At 39.8% G+C, this 14142-nt stretch overlaps 1 protein-coding gene across 2 annotated transcripts in view; it reads left to right on the plus strand.

Moving 5' to 3' along the window:
- Positions 1 to 4239: 4239 nt before the first annotated feature.
- The window catches only part of ephb2b (eph receptor B2b), a 160779-nt gene continuing 150876 nt past the window's right edge, over positions 4240 to 14142 (plus strand). For both annotated transcript variants that reach the window (XM_012841094.3, XM_031567342.2), the window contains exon 1: positions 4240 to 4464. In XM_012841094.3, the coding sequence (XP_012696548.2) occupies positions 4413 to 4464 (52 nt within the window). In that variant the 5' untranslated portion in view covers positions 4240 to 4412. The remainder of the gene's footprint in view (positions 4465 to 14142) is intronic.

Genomic DNA, 14142 nt, shown 5'->3' on the forward strand with positions numbered 1-14142 from the left:
TCACATTAATATCATAATATCGGATGTCTGCTCAGTTAAACACACTGGTTACCAGGGTCTCGGAGGCGGTGGCTGGAGTGAAATAGATCTGTCATTCGTATATATTCAGCCTCTGTCAATTCAAACAAATCTCCCTGGTGAGGAGGAAGCACAAAATAAGCAGTGCTCCTAATGTTGATATTTTGACTTCTGATCGACATGAGCGCTCCTCTCTCTTCCCACCTCTACGTGTCCACTCGGCGGGCTCAGTCTGTTATTATCATGTCCCAGTTACTTTTCAGAGACTTTGGGATTAGACTAGCAGCCGCTGAGACAGGAAATCGCTTTGACTCTGCATTTGAAGGAAATTCCAAAATTCTGTTTGTGGTCTGGCATGTAAAGAAGCATAAATTCAGATGTCATATTCTCACCAACCAAAAATGACAACTGGAATTGCGTATCCATCAGCATTCTTCTGCTCACAGGCCATTTTTGAGCACTCTTTTATTTTTGTATTTCTCTCTATTTCTTCACTATTTCTACTTCCAAGGAGCTCTGTGTGAAAAAAAAACAAGGTAACCAATGTTGCCAGCACCATCCGCCACTGATGTGCCAGCTCAATTTTGCATGTGTGAGGCTTAGTGGGCTGCTTTTAAGTGACTTGAGGTGATTAATTGTGGCTTGTTTTCAGGCTACATTCTTACTTGGAGTAAATCCTCCTCATGAAAAAGATTTAACAGCAAAGCCGTGAATTTCTGCCTGAATCCCTCGTAATTGTGTTTTGCTCAGTGCAGCCAGGCTCCCTCTCCTGAGCACGGTTCTCAGTGCGAGGCGTTGTTTGCCAATTAAAAATCTGGCCCTCGCTCTCAGTTGACATTTTGTTGTTGGGTAGGGAGGAGCACTGTCAGTGGTTTTTATCAGGGTCCAACATTTGGAATGTAATTAGAATTTAGAACATTTTTACTTAAAGGGTTTCACTTTTCCCAAAGCATTGTTTTGATTCCTGTGATATTCTGCTTGTTGGCTGATATCATTTGCCCCTGTAATCACAAAGATACAATATTTAAGAATAGTCACTGTGTTGTTGTCGTTGAATAAACCAGTGTTTATGCATCATATGCTTTCGAACATGCTACAATGGTCCCTCTTTGTAATAACAATAAGACCGTGTGCTACATTAGTGATGAACATAACAGCTTAAAAGCGTAAGAGAAGTATTAAAGATAAAACTGAAAACAACTCTACCAAATGATTTTGCGTATGCATCTGCATATCAATAAAAAAAGAAAACTGTAGTTTAAAAGTTTAAAAACAAAACATGAATAATCTTTGCTCAAAGGCTTGTAGTTCATGATTCCTGATGGAATTCAGTGGATGTAATTTTATGTATAATTTCATTTTAGCTACAGGTATTTCCCATTAAACAGTCCCCATTTTGTGAAGGTTTAAAGTTTCTGGGCTTTGCTTCGCCAGGGAGGAGTGAATGGCTGACATCTGATATTTCACTTTTAAGGGACGTTTCAAAGCTTGTATAGAATGGCTCATAACATTGAAATTCATGATGGGATATATTCTAAGTAATTAGCAACACTATTAAAGTCTGATAGAGGGTAATAGGGGTCCTCAAAGGTCCTCTGGCAATTGCTGATACATTTATATTTATTTAGGATGCATTAGAAAGGGTCTCTTTGTTTTTATGTTGTTATAACCTTCTGCTGACGTGAGTACGGTGTGTTGAGTTACGTGTGGGTTTAGCTTTGTTAAAATATGCCTTTTCATTTAAGGTTTGGCTTACTTTGCTACAGTGGTGAGAATTCATAAACTGACCGACTGAGTGCATTCATGTTGTAGCACTGAGAATGTGACTGTATGGCAGAAAAACACGAAGTCGACTATCTTTTAGAGACCATTCATAAGTTTTAACAATAGTCTAAACATTACTTAATACGGAATAAATGTTATTTGGGCTTTTCTATGAGCTCTTTGAAGGAGTGTTTGCATTATATGATCAGTACAAAGACACTTGTTTTGATAGCATGTGGAACTTATTGCCCAAATTCACCCACATACTTATTGGCGTACTTTGTTAAACAGGAAAACCTGTTTAACGATTGAAACTATATAACATTAAACTCATGCCATGTGTTGTCGGAACCCCATAGGAGTCACCTGGGACCACGTCTCCATTGCATCAAGGGCTTTTTTGGAAGGGAAGTGGAGGGAGGGTACTAGCATACTGGAACACAGCTCTAAGGTAGATTTCCAAGAAGCAAAGCAACATACCGACCCACCAACCCTATTTGATCTTATCTTACCTTGTCTCCATCACGATCAATATTGTGTGCCAGTTAGAAATGTATCAATTTATAAATAAATTAGCCAATCAATCAATCAATATGTCTATCTATCTATCTATCTATCTATCAACCTGTCTATCTATCTATCTATCTATCTATCTATCTATCTATCTATCTGTCTGTCCATCTGTCTGAATGTATGTCTGTCTTTCTTTCTATCTGCCTGTCTCTCTGTATGTCTCTCTGTCTATCTTTATATCTGTCTGTATGAATGTATATCTGTGTATCTATCTTTCCATCCAGTAGTGTGAAAATTCAGTCAGAATCTTTTTTTTTTTTTTTAAAGCTGCACAAAGAAATGTTTTTTTTTTTTACCTGGCTAATGGGCCCTACATTTATTCTTTACATCATAGCATACACATTTCATATAGACAAGGATAAAGACCGACAGTCCTGTCAGAGAAGCTTGTTTTCATTGGATGGAGTCATGTAAATTCTGTCTTCATTTACACGGCTAGCTACTATAGTCAAGCTCCCCCATGGCATAGGGAACTAGTCCTGTTATGACATGCTTCATTCACCCTAAAAGTTTCTCATATTTTGGGAGAGCAGAAGCCTACTGAAACCTCTGTACAATTTCTAAGTCTGCCAAAATCTTTCCCCCCATAAATTGGTGCCAAAAGATACACTCATACAAAAACGTACAAAAAAAAAAAATAGAAAAAGGAAAGGATAGCAGCAACTACCGTGAAATGTATAACAGAGTAACCATATTCTGGGATACTAAGTCTCCCATAAAAAGTCATATTTTAAAATAGGTCACTTACACCTATAATTTGGAAATCCCTTTAGCACACAACAGCAATTTGTTAAAGAATAAATATTCTTTGGTCATATCGCATTCTACCGCACCTAACCGTTATTTATTGTGATGTCAGTGTTCATTTGTGTACCTTCATTAGATATATGTTCATAACTTTGAATAATTTATTTATACTGTTGTCTTACATAATACAGTAATACTTCACAGAATTCATTTTCTTTCTGGAGTTTGAGGACAGTAAATTTGACAGATTATATTTGTTTACAGGTGACTGTAAAATGGATTCAGCAATAGACCAACACTGACCTTTTGGCTCACTAAGATCACACTCAATGTACTGAATCCATGTAAGTTTTGAAGTTGAATTTGGAAATAATAATTAACATTGTCATAAATTGTGAAAGTAATTATGTGACTAAGTCTAAATTAGTTGATGTTTCGTTTTTTCATTACAAAAATGAATAAAAACATTACACGAAATATCAAATCTACCTAGTTCTAATTTGACTCTGACCCCTAACTTTCATCAATATGGTCAACTTACAGTAGGCTAAATAAATATGCAAAATATACAGCGGTGATTATGAAACAAACAATACCAATGAACGAAAGATGAAGCAGGTTCATAACTAATAAGTGTAAATGTACCCATGACCTTTAAACCAAGTCGTGGAGTGGGATCGTGCAATATGACAAATTATCGTAATTAATTTCCATTCCGTGGGAGAAAACATTCCAAACATCGTCTGAAAACACACGGCTGCAACAGCACTTCCCTTACTGACAGTAACTTAAAACGGGAATACTGAAAGACATAGCCTACCTCTAAACACACTTTGCGACAGAAGTTCATTCATGCCCCCAAGTATTCCGAAAAAATTGAAGTATCTTTTAGGCAAGCAAAGTAGTGCTTCTTTATCTCTCTGATTGACAGCGAGGATACAGAAATCTGCTCACTCGGGAGGTCGCTGGTTCACGCGTTTTATTAAAAAACATAAAAACTGAACACGGTGCAGTGCTTCAAATTATAGACCTTGAATTAGGTGACTTGTCTAACAAATATGTTTTAGATTAAAGTCTCAGTTAACTTACAATACTTGTCCATAACTGCAAGACACAGCGCTCCCCTTTGTCTGATGTATTTGGTCTCGTCCAAACTTGCTTCGGATTTTAGTTCTCGTCTATGGCATCGCATTCATTCAATTGAAGGTGAAAGTCTGCTTGTCCCCACCAGCTTGTGCTCTCAATGGCTTTCACGACTTCTTTTATTTGAATGCCTGGACTTTTTATCATTTCGCCCTGAGAAACCAATAATGGATATCCTATGGATTTTATGGATACTACCCACGGCACTGGCTGTAGAAGGTAAGATATGGTTACCACGATTTGGTTTTCACAGCATCTTGGCGAGAGTTTATGGTTACGGCACGTTATGTATTGAACGCCTTCCAAGAGCAGGGGACGCGCAATCAGTGTTCAGCTTAAAAAAAGAGGAAGAAGAAAAAACGAAATGGGCATTTTGTCGTGAGAACAAGCAATACGTTTTGTGTTGATATTTTTCACGGTTTTCTTTTTCCTGGTAACAGAAGGCTACAACCACTGGTTAAAAGAGTAGGCTACAGTGCCTGTGCCCCAAACCGCGCAGGTTCATTGCATCGCTCAAAGTAATTTCTTCTCATTTATCAGTGTTAACCGTCTGTTTTATAAGCCTTCATGTCGTCGTCAAATTTTCAGGTCCAGTGATTAGATGTATTTTTTCTTTAGAGGAGAATCACTTTGGGACGGTGCAATACTTTATCGTAGCTTACGCTAAAAGCATATCGTTCTATTTAGAGAACTGAAACATGGACGAGTGGCGCATTCAATTATTCTTCAAATAGTCAATTACACTTTACGCTGCCATCCAAATGTACTATACGGGGAATGCATATACATGAGTATGCTCTCTTCTCCAACGGTTATGATGCTTTGGATTTAGCCTGTCCTGTAGGACAATGGAACAGGTCTTCAGTATGCGACACACGCTCATATTTCAAGCAGCTCGAAAGGGTTTCGTTTTTTGTTAAATGTCCACACTAACAACTGAGCTGTCCATAGACCAGGTCTTAACGATTTGCAGTTTCCGCTGAATAAATGAAGCCCGTGGCCACCACCATGCGCGGAGAGTCCATTCAGTCCATGGGGTAAACGAGCCTCCCGTGGCTCTCTCAAAGGCTGTCTCCTGTGAGCAGGTAGCGCACTCAGCACGAACGTGAAGGCTGTGATGTGTTACCAACTCCAACAGTACATATTAATGTATATGGTACTTGGCAGGTGTTACTTAGTTAAACAACGTTTCACCTCAGTACAAATGTTTGTTTAAAGAAGGGGCGGAAATAAATAATGGTATTAAATATAATTTATTACGCTGTTAGGCTACATCTTAAATCAAACTTTGAAGTCTGAAGCTCAAAAGAAAGTTCTTGCTTGAGACAACACTTCTATGAATCTGTTAGTGTTTTGTATGCCGTGTTCCAAGTTAAATTGGAAGAAGTGATAAACAGAATAAAAACAACTGGAGAAGCAATAGCAACAGCATCATCACCAGCTCATTAACATTATTAAGGCCTACAGTTTTTGACAACCCTAGGTAGTAATCTTCAGGCTTTGGACAGCAAAAGTGAAGTAAATTATGAAATATTATTCACAGTTTCCATCTTTATACACAAATTCATTCAAATAATGAATATTTTATACAATCCAGAAACATTTTGGAGTGAGTTTTTACAATTATGCTAGTGCTGTGTTGAAAGCAGGCACTGTACTGAAGATTTATTCTTGATGTGCTTTGAAACACACAGTTATTCTGTTACGGTGTGCAACCAAAGTTACATGTGAAGTGGTTTGTAGTTTTAGAGGTATCAGATTTTGAATACATGCAATTACAAAGTGTTGATGACAACTTAATGGCGACACTGCTAATGACATTACTTGTGAATTAGGATGGGGCCTTTAAATCTCCAACATGTGATGTAAATGGAGATTGTAAATTGAAATTAAGTAATGAAAAAGAAACTCAGTAAATTCAGTTGCAGAAAAAAAACGGAATCTTCTCTTCTCTGATCTTCTCCTTCCTACAAACAGATTTGCGCCTTCCAACAATTTTGAATTGAATATTGTTTGTGATCTACGCAATGCAAAAACAATAGTTTGGTGTGGGAAGCCGTTGGCAAGTAGCTCAGGGTTAGTTATAGAAGTAAGAGATTTAAGACGCCCGTTTCAGCATGCCACCATGCTGTAGGCTATGCTTCAGATATCTCCATATGGGGTGGGGACGGCAGACTTTCATGGCAGACATTTTGCTCTGATCTCTCTCCCTTTTTTCGGCTAATTCCAGGGCACGACGTGGCACCCTAGAGGTCTCCTTTCTCTCTCTTTTTGAATGTAAACACTGATTCACAAGCAGCCACTGTCAAAAAGGGAAAGAAGATATGGAGGCGGTAGAGTACAGAGTGGCTGTCTATGGATGAGGGCCTTGTCTTAGTATGCCTTTCATGTGTGTGGTAATGTTCCGTGGGGATAAGTATAAGTACGTCTCCAAGGTTTTTGTTCCCTCTGTCCTCTTTCATTAAAAAGAAATGTAATAATAAGATAAGCATCAATTATTCAAGATAATTTATTTCTATATTGTAGTAAGTAACTTGTGACAGGAACGATGGGGCTTATTTTTGGAAAACGCTCTGTGACAGACCTAACTCGTTACATCTTCGGTCGCTGAAGCTATATTTTTTGCTTAGTGACGATCATGAATTTCAGTGTCGTGAATGGTTGCTTTTTCTTCTCCCCGATCTTCCCCTCCATGTCACCCTAGCTTGTCAACCAATGAACATGCCGCATTAGGCCACGTATGAAAAATCAAGAGTTGAAAAAGAGGTCACAGTGGCTATAACCCAAAAAACAACACGCTACAAGCGATTCTGTGATATAATATTAAATCGAATGTTGTTCGGAATCCAAATGTTGTTGACCCTGATGAAATATTGTTTTACTAAATTACAGCAGTGAAAATACATATGTTAAATACAGATTCATATTGTCATGATGTTTTTTTCAGAATGTATGTATGTATGTATTTCTTGAATTCTTCAATTGCATAATTTAATTGAAAAAAAAATTGTTCATTTTATTTTTTGAGGTATGAAGGATTGTGTATGTCACTTTGATTTTGGTGTTTTCCTAAATAGCCTGTAGAGAAAAAAATACAGAATTTAGCCAATTAGCCAGTTTCCATTAGCCATTAAAGACCGAATGTCAATGTTCCTCCGAACTAACTCACTAACTAACTTTTTTAACCGATTGGTCCATACTCCCCAGGCTCCAAGGTTGTTTAGAGTCGTATAGCGTTCTGAACTTGGCATATAATTCTAAGATTGCTCAGCAGGTGACAAGTCTGAAATATGTCTCATCTTGTAATGTTTATGTTTAATACAATCTGGCTGTACTCTGTGGCTGGACTTGGAGTTGCTCAGTTATACAGCGCTCTCAATGAGGCACAGTTTCTTTTTTCATTCATCCGCTTGCTTTTGATTCTTGGCAGTTTCAGATTGAGGTGTGTTTTCAATTAGCTTGTGTAATTCATCCGCGCATAATTAATTAATGAAACCACAACGGCTGCATATCAGGTATGTTGCGTCAGCCCTGATGTCCTCTCTCACAGCGTGAGTTTTGGATCGACAGAGCCTTTAGGCCTGCTTTCTTTCAGTGCTTATATATAATATCCATTCATTTCAATGAGGATTAGTATGCAATAGGGGAATCTTTATATAACTGTCAACCTGACATTTTTTTTTAGCAAATTCAAAGCAAATGGGTTACAGTTATAGACCACTGGGTGGTTATATAATTTGTTGAATCCTCGTTGATTTAATTCCTCTATGATTTTTTTTTGTCCATTTCAACATTTATAGGCACTATAGAGCTTGTGTAGTTTTGGATTTGAACACAGAGTAGTGAGACCTGATGGCATTTTAGGTCCACACATGTTCATTAATTACCGATCAAGAGGAAAGGAGACTCAGCAGAACCCGTGCTCATTTAACTGTACTCATTAAAACTCGTCACTTAGTTAATTTGGCAAATGCTAAAGTGATTGTCATTCAGTGGTATTCACCAAGTTAATAATTCATATTTATTCTATGCTTATATTTTGCCAAAGTGTTTTCTGTCAGCAGCTCTCTGTGTTTTATACAAAGCTCAAAGCGAGGGACACGGAAACAGCCTCCTCTCTGAGGAAATAAATACTCAGCATGGTTCATAGCATGGGGTCCGATCCTCCCTGTTTCACTGTTATGTATGGGTTGTTACCGTGTGTAACAAAAATTACCCAACGCAGCATTATGTGCAGTGGTTTAGAATTGAAATATATTATATATACAGCAGTGCAATATTTTTATACTGAAATATAAAACGGTTGAACGCAGTTCATGATAACTTTGACTATACAGTGTCAGGATCAAGATGCTGGATTTAAGCATTTACGGAGATACTTTTCTGACCTTAGAATATTACAGCTGAATATATCTTGACTCTTGGTGGAATATCACATTTTGTGTGACATCTAAAATGTTCAGAATGATTGGTTACAAAAAACAGAAACGCAGTTTGTGCGTATGTTATATACTTTTATTGAAACGTGTCTGTGTAGCAAAGCAAAGAGGTAACTTACCGTCACCTTCAAATACAGTGGCAAGTCAACAGTTTCATTAAAATACAGGCCACAGTCTCCAACACTTAAAAAACATCAGAGCACGGAGAGTCACAGGACTTTGTAGAGCATGGTTCACTTGCTGTACTTATAATGTTTCAAGCCTTATTTTGCTTTCACATACAGCAGATAACACACTCTACACAGCCAAATTTCACTGCCTGCATAGCAGATCAATGAAATGATGTGTTTGTTAACATGGCTGTTTCTATCAAGATTTTCATTTAAAAATCTCTGCCAAGCCTGAATAAGCTGATTTCAGATGTTAATTTGCATTTTAAACTGTACCCCAAATGTAGGCTGTTTAAGTGTGAGCCTACACAGACAAATACACACGCACACCCAAACACACACACACACACACACACACACACACACACACACACCAATTTTGGACGAGGAACAAAAGACAGAGCATGCTGGAAGGTGGGATGTGTGTATGTGTGTTAGTATGGGTGGGTGGGGGTTCTGAAACAGGATTAAATAAAGGTAAAATGAACGCCATTCCCTGTCCTGCGCTTTCTCAGTCGGCCCTGTGAGCAGAGCAGAGCAGATGCAGAGAGCTCGTCTGCACGCCAGCCTCCACCGGGGCTTTCACAAAGAATGAGCCCCCATTCAGGGCCCTAATCCACGCCGCCCAGGGCCCGGCTATTGTCACTTTGCATGCAAAATTTCAATTAGTGCTGGTACCAGTTGTTTCTCGCGAGGGTGGGTGTCACGTTTCGGGGACATGCACGGGGTACCTTGACGACATTTCATGGGGGGGGGGGGGGGGGGGGGGGCTTGGGGTAGGATTGTGAGGGGAGGAATGTTAGGGAAGTGGGCAAATACTGGAGAATGCCCACCACACAAACCCCTGGTCTCTGGCAGGGGATGACGTCATCAGCATCATGGTATTGTTTGGTGCAGCCATTTTTTTTTTTTTTGTGCCGTCGGTGTGACACAGTAATGTGCTGGACTGAATGTCGGGGGAAAAAAGGAACAGAAAAAGAGCTATTCTCTTAAAAGAGCTATTCTCTTGTAGTGAAAAACGCATTCAATCATGGTTGCTCTGATTGTGTCACAGCTTTTAGAATACAGACAAGATCAATGTTGTCATACCGGCTGACAGGGAAATCTATTATTTGTATGTATTAGGTCATCCCACCCACCACACTTTTTGCAGACAGTAATCAGCAGGTCCAGCAGGGGGGGATAAATTATTCACCACTTAGACATGAACAGATTTACACCCACATAGCTCTGCAAGCAATAGGTACAGATCATTTATAGGTACAGACCATTTATTTGTAAATTAAAATCCAAATCCATTATATCTTTGCAATGTAATTTTCAATATTATTAATTTATATAATATTAATTGAGAAACCTGACCTCTTCCAATTCCAGGGCAGTATGAAAAAAAACCGTGATCGGCTGTTTTTTCTTCTAATTAAATGTTTACTCAGCGACTTGATTTCAGCACCAGCATTAGTAGAGTCAAGTAAAACGTACGTGGTTCCAATCCAACCCCCCCCCCCCCCCCCAGGTGGGAAACACAGCCATAGAGGAGCTCTCCATCCTTTGCACGGGATTGGTCAGAGGCTCAGTGCCGCTACCCCAAGACATACGCTGAGACGGTCAGCAAAAGGGAAGCCGCAGACTGAGGGACGCAAGCGCTGTGCACCTCACAATGAGATCACTATTAGGAATCTCCTCTCACAGACTGTGCTGGGGTTATTTATGAATAATGATTTTGAAATGACTTGTGGAGTAGAGGACACACCAGACTGTTTTTCTGTATGGAGCTTTATGCTGGGACAGGCGAGACTGACGAAGAGGGGGACACTGAATGAGAGCGATTGGGCTTTTAGGTTCACAGCTGGTTGTATACTCTGAGCATGCTCAGTAGCACTATGACGTTATAATGATAGCCGTTTTTTTTTTTTCTTTTGTGGTCTACTGGACCGGGATATATTTTTGCTGAATTTGACTGATTCCATTCCGAGGGGAAAAGCTTAAAGAGACATTGTGCTTTTTTTTTTGTTTTGTTCTGTGACTCTGAGTGTTCGGGGGTGAATTTCAGTGAGTGAGGTTTGTTGAGAGTGAAGTTTTAATCAAGGGATAGGAATTTTGACTGAGAGCCAATGGTGCTTATGTTGTTTTCTCCTTGTTGTTGTTGTTGTTGATTGCGATGCTTTAGGGCACCTCTTTGTAGTCAACTGCAGATGAAGAGAAGATTGCTGAGCACGGTGTAACACTGCCTGTGAAAGTAGGTTCATTTCTAAAGGGAGAAATGTGCAGCCTAAACATCCTTGATTTAATTCAACAATGCTGATTAGCCGATCAACAGATGCATACGCAAATGTTCTCAATTTGTGCGAAACACATTTGGAGAAATAAGTCACTCATTGCTCCACATTTTCTGAGAATTACACAGAGAAAAACAAGCTGTGTGCTGAAAGCTACCTATCGATGTCTTATGGGAACAGTATAGAATTTCACCATAAACTTGCTTTTCTCTTTCTCTCTCTCTCTCTGCTTTTCTCCGGCCTTTCCCTCGCCACAACACTGGGAGTAGTGTCTTGAAGGGGACAATTCCAGTCCTATATGTTACAGAAAATTGTATTCTTTACTAAGGATCAGTGGAAGGTGGGGTTGTAAGGTCATGTGAGTTTTTTTGGGGTGTTGTTTTTCTTCAAATGGGTAAATGATAGCTGTGTTGTTCCACCTTCAGGCTGTAATTGTTTCAATCTGCAGTCAGGAACACGGTTCGGTTTGCTGAAGCCTGCACCACGGTGTGACTAATGCCCTTTGTAAGGACTAGTTTTCAATCATAATATAATAACATGCACATTAACAGTATTTGTATAATGCCACTCAGTGAAATATTTGACGTTTGGCGACTGCGCTGCTCTTTGCGGCACGGGTGAAGCTAAATTGCAGTTTGATTAGCTTATAATTTTATCTGAGCCTGTCCCCTTATTTACACTTCGGAGACCTTCTATTGCTCACAGATGTCTCAAGTGTGTAGGTTAGCCAGAGTGTTGTCGCTCAGACACAATCGTTCAGTCTGGCCTGGTTGCTAGCGCTGATTGAGGTCTGATTGAGACATTCAGAGACAGATTTTCCAGATGCTTTGCCACAGTGCAGTGATAACCGCCTCATCCAAGGACAGCTACGAGCCTCACAATTGACACAATTGATGGGTCTGGGAATGACCTGCATATGCCCCCCCCCCCCCTATTTAACATTCATGTAGTTTTAACAGGAGCGTGAAGGCAAACTTTTTGGGTGGAGAACGTGAAATGGCAGAGGGAGGATCGGGGCTCGAAATGAAATGGAAAGACCCGGAACGCGAACCGAGAGACATCATAATGCGGCGGCTCTCACATCTGGCTGCATCCCCCCCAACGCAGATGTTCTTGTTTTTGCTCAACAGCACACCTAAGCTGGTGATTTTACAGTAGTTTATACTGCACTGTAAGTGGTTAAGCTAATTAAGTTTTAGGGGCTAATTGAATGACCGTAATTGCATTAAATCCCCACAGACCTCAGTGCCTGGTGTGTACCACGAAAAACCTCAGAAGAGGAAGAAGAAAAAAAAAATATTACAAAATCTTACAGTGACTGACTTTAACAGGTATGAATCAGAAAGCATATTTATGACATCCAATTACGGCCCAATTAAAGTCTTTATACATCTCAAGATCACAAGTTCCCTGCAGATCAATTACATACCCATGGGACATCACATGTGCAGGCTAAGTAGCCAATTAAAATCTCTAGGCAAAAGAATACTGGCCTTGTGTTTGCTCCTTTATGCAAATACTGTACATGGGAAGAGAGAAAGTGGAAAGATTTTCTAGCTCAGCTTGCAGGGTGAAAAACCACAAAGTGTTGTCTTGTGGCCCTGTTGACTTCCCGTAGAAGGAAAGGGAGGCACTCCTGGGAGCAGTCAGACACCCACAATCCTTTCAAATGTGGCAAAGGTGATTAAAAGGTAATCATGAAAATGTCAATTTGACATGAGGCAAGAAATGTCTGTAATTCTGTGGCTGAAGAAAACAACGGTTCCACGTGTGGAGATACCTATGTTTGAGAAAGCGAAATGGCCGCGTTCAAATCAGAGACAGTTTTTTTCATACCTAATGTAGATAGCAAAACCTGTGTGAAATTCTATGAAAGATCCAAAACGTACTTGTCGACACCCACAACCTCAGTGGAATCAGCACAGATAGAAATGAATCCTGCCTCTCACATAATATGCAAGCCAGATGAAAACCTCTAGGGTGAAAACAACAGCCTCTCAGTTTATTAAAGCATCTGTGCTAAGACACAATAAAAAGTGCCGTCAGATCACTCATGAATCATGCGCACTAGCAGTTATCTGTGCCAGTACACCTCTAAGAACATGGCACCACGGCCATACTGCCATTCAGTCATACTTACTGTGGCCTTTTACCCTACCCATTAGTACTAGCCCTCATTCACTATGATGCTGAGGCTGTGCCTTCAGTTTTAGACCTGGTACATAGTGCATCCTCTCAGCAATGCCAGTGATAATGTCTTATAGAAATAGCTGTTATGTGTCACACTTTAATTACTCCAATTCTTTTTCTTTTTAAAATGGCATATTCTGTGAGACAAATCTGCAATGCTGAATGACATTGAAGGGATGTTACTTCAGAAAATTCTGTTGTAATAACCAGACAAGAGTACAAAAGAACACAAAATTCACCTCACGTATAGCAGACACGGAGCCCTAATTTCATTGATGGGCAACTGGCAACAAGCAGAGCAACGAACAAACTCCGCTGCGCATGAACTAAAGCTAATTTAATAACTTGGCAAAATCATTTTGGTAATTTAATACCATGAGCAAGTGCAAACATGGGTGGGTCAGCACAATGCCCCCAAAGCTTTAGTTTGTTGCCTGTTACTTTGCTCGTTCCTTTTCTATGAAATGAAGGCCCTTTTAGTCGAACCATTCAAACCACTTTGTCAGTGCTTTTTCAGTGTGCATTGTGTTGATTGCCAGATTTGGTACAGCATAGGATTATTGCAATCACTAGCGCTATCGCGCCACTCAGGGCAGGAGTCAAGTTTTTACATATTGGTGTATAAGTGCACCAACGTATACATCAGTCAAGTTAATGTTGAGGCGGCACGCGATTTGATCAAGGTGGCCACATTGGTGTGCCTATAATGCCACTCAGTGAAATATTTGACGTTTGGCGACTGCGCTGCTCTTTGCGGCACGGGTGAAGCTAAATTGCAGTTTGATTAGCTTATAATTTTATCTGAGCCTGTCCCCTTAT

This window comes from Clupea harengus, chromosome 5 (genome assembly GCF_900700415.2).
Source record: "Clupea harengus chromosome 5, Ch_v2.0.2, whole genome shotgun sequence".
Classification (NCBI taxonomy): domain Eukaryota; kingdom Metazoa; phylum Chordata; class Actinopteri; order Clupeiformes; family Clupeidae; genus Clupea; species Clupea harengus.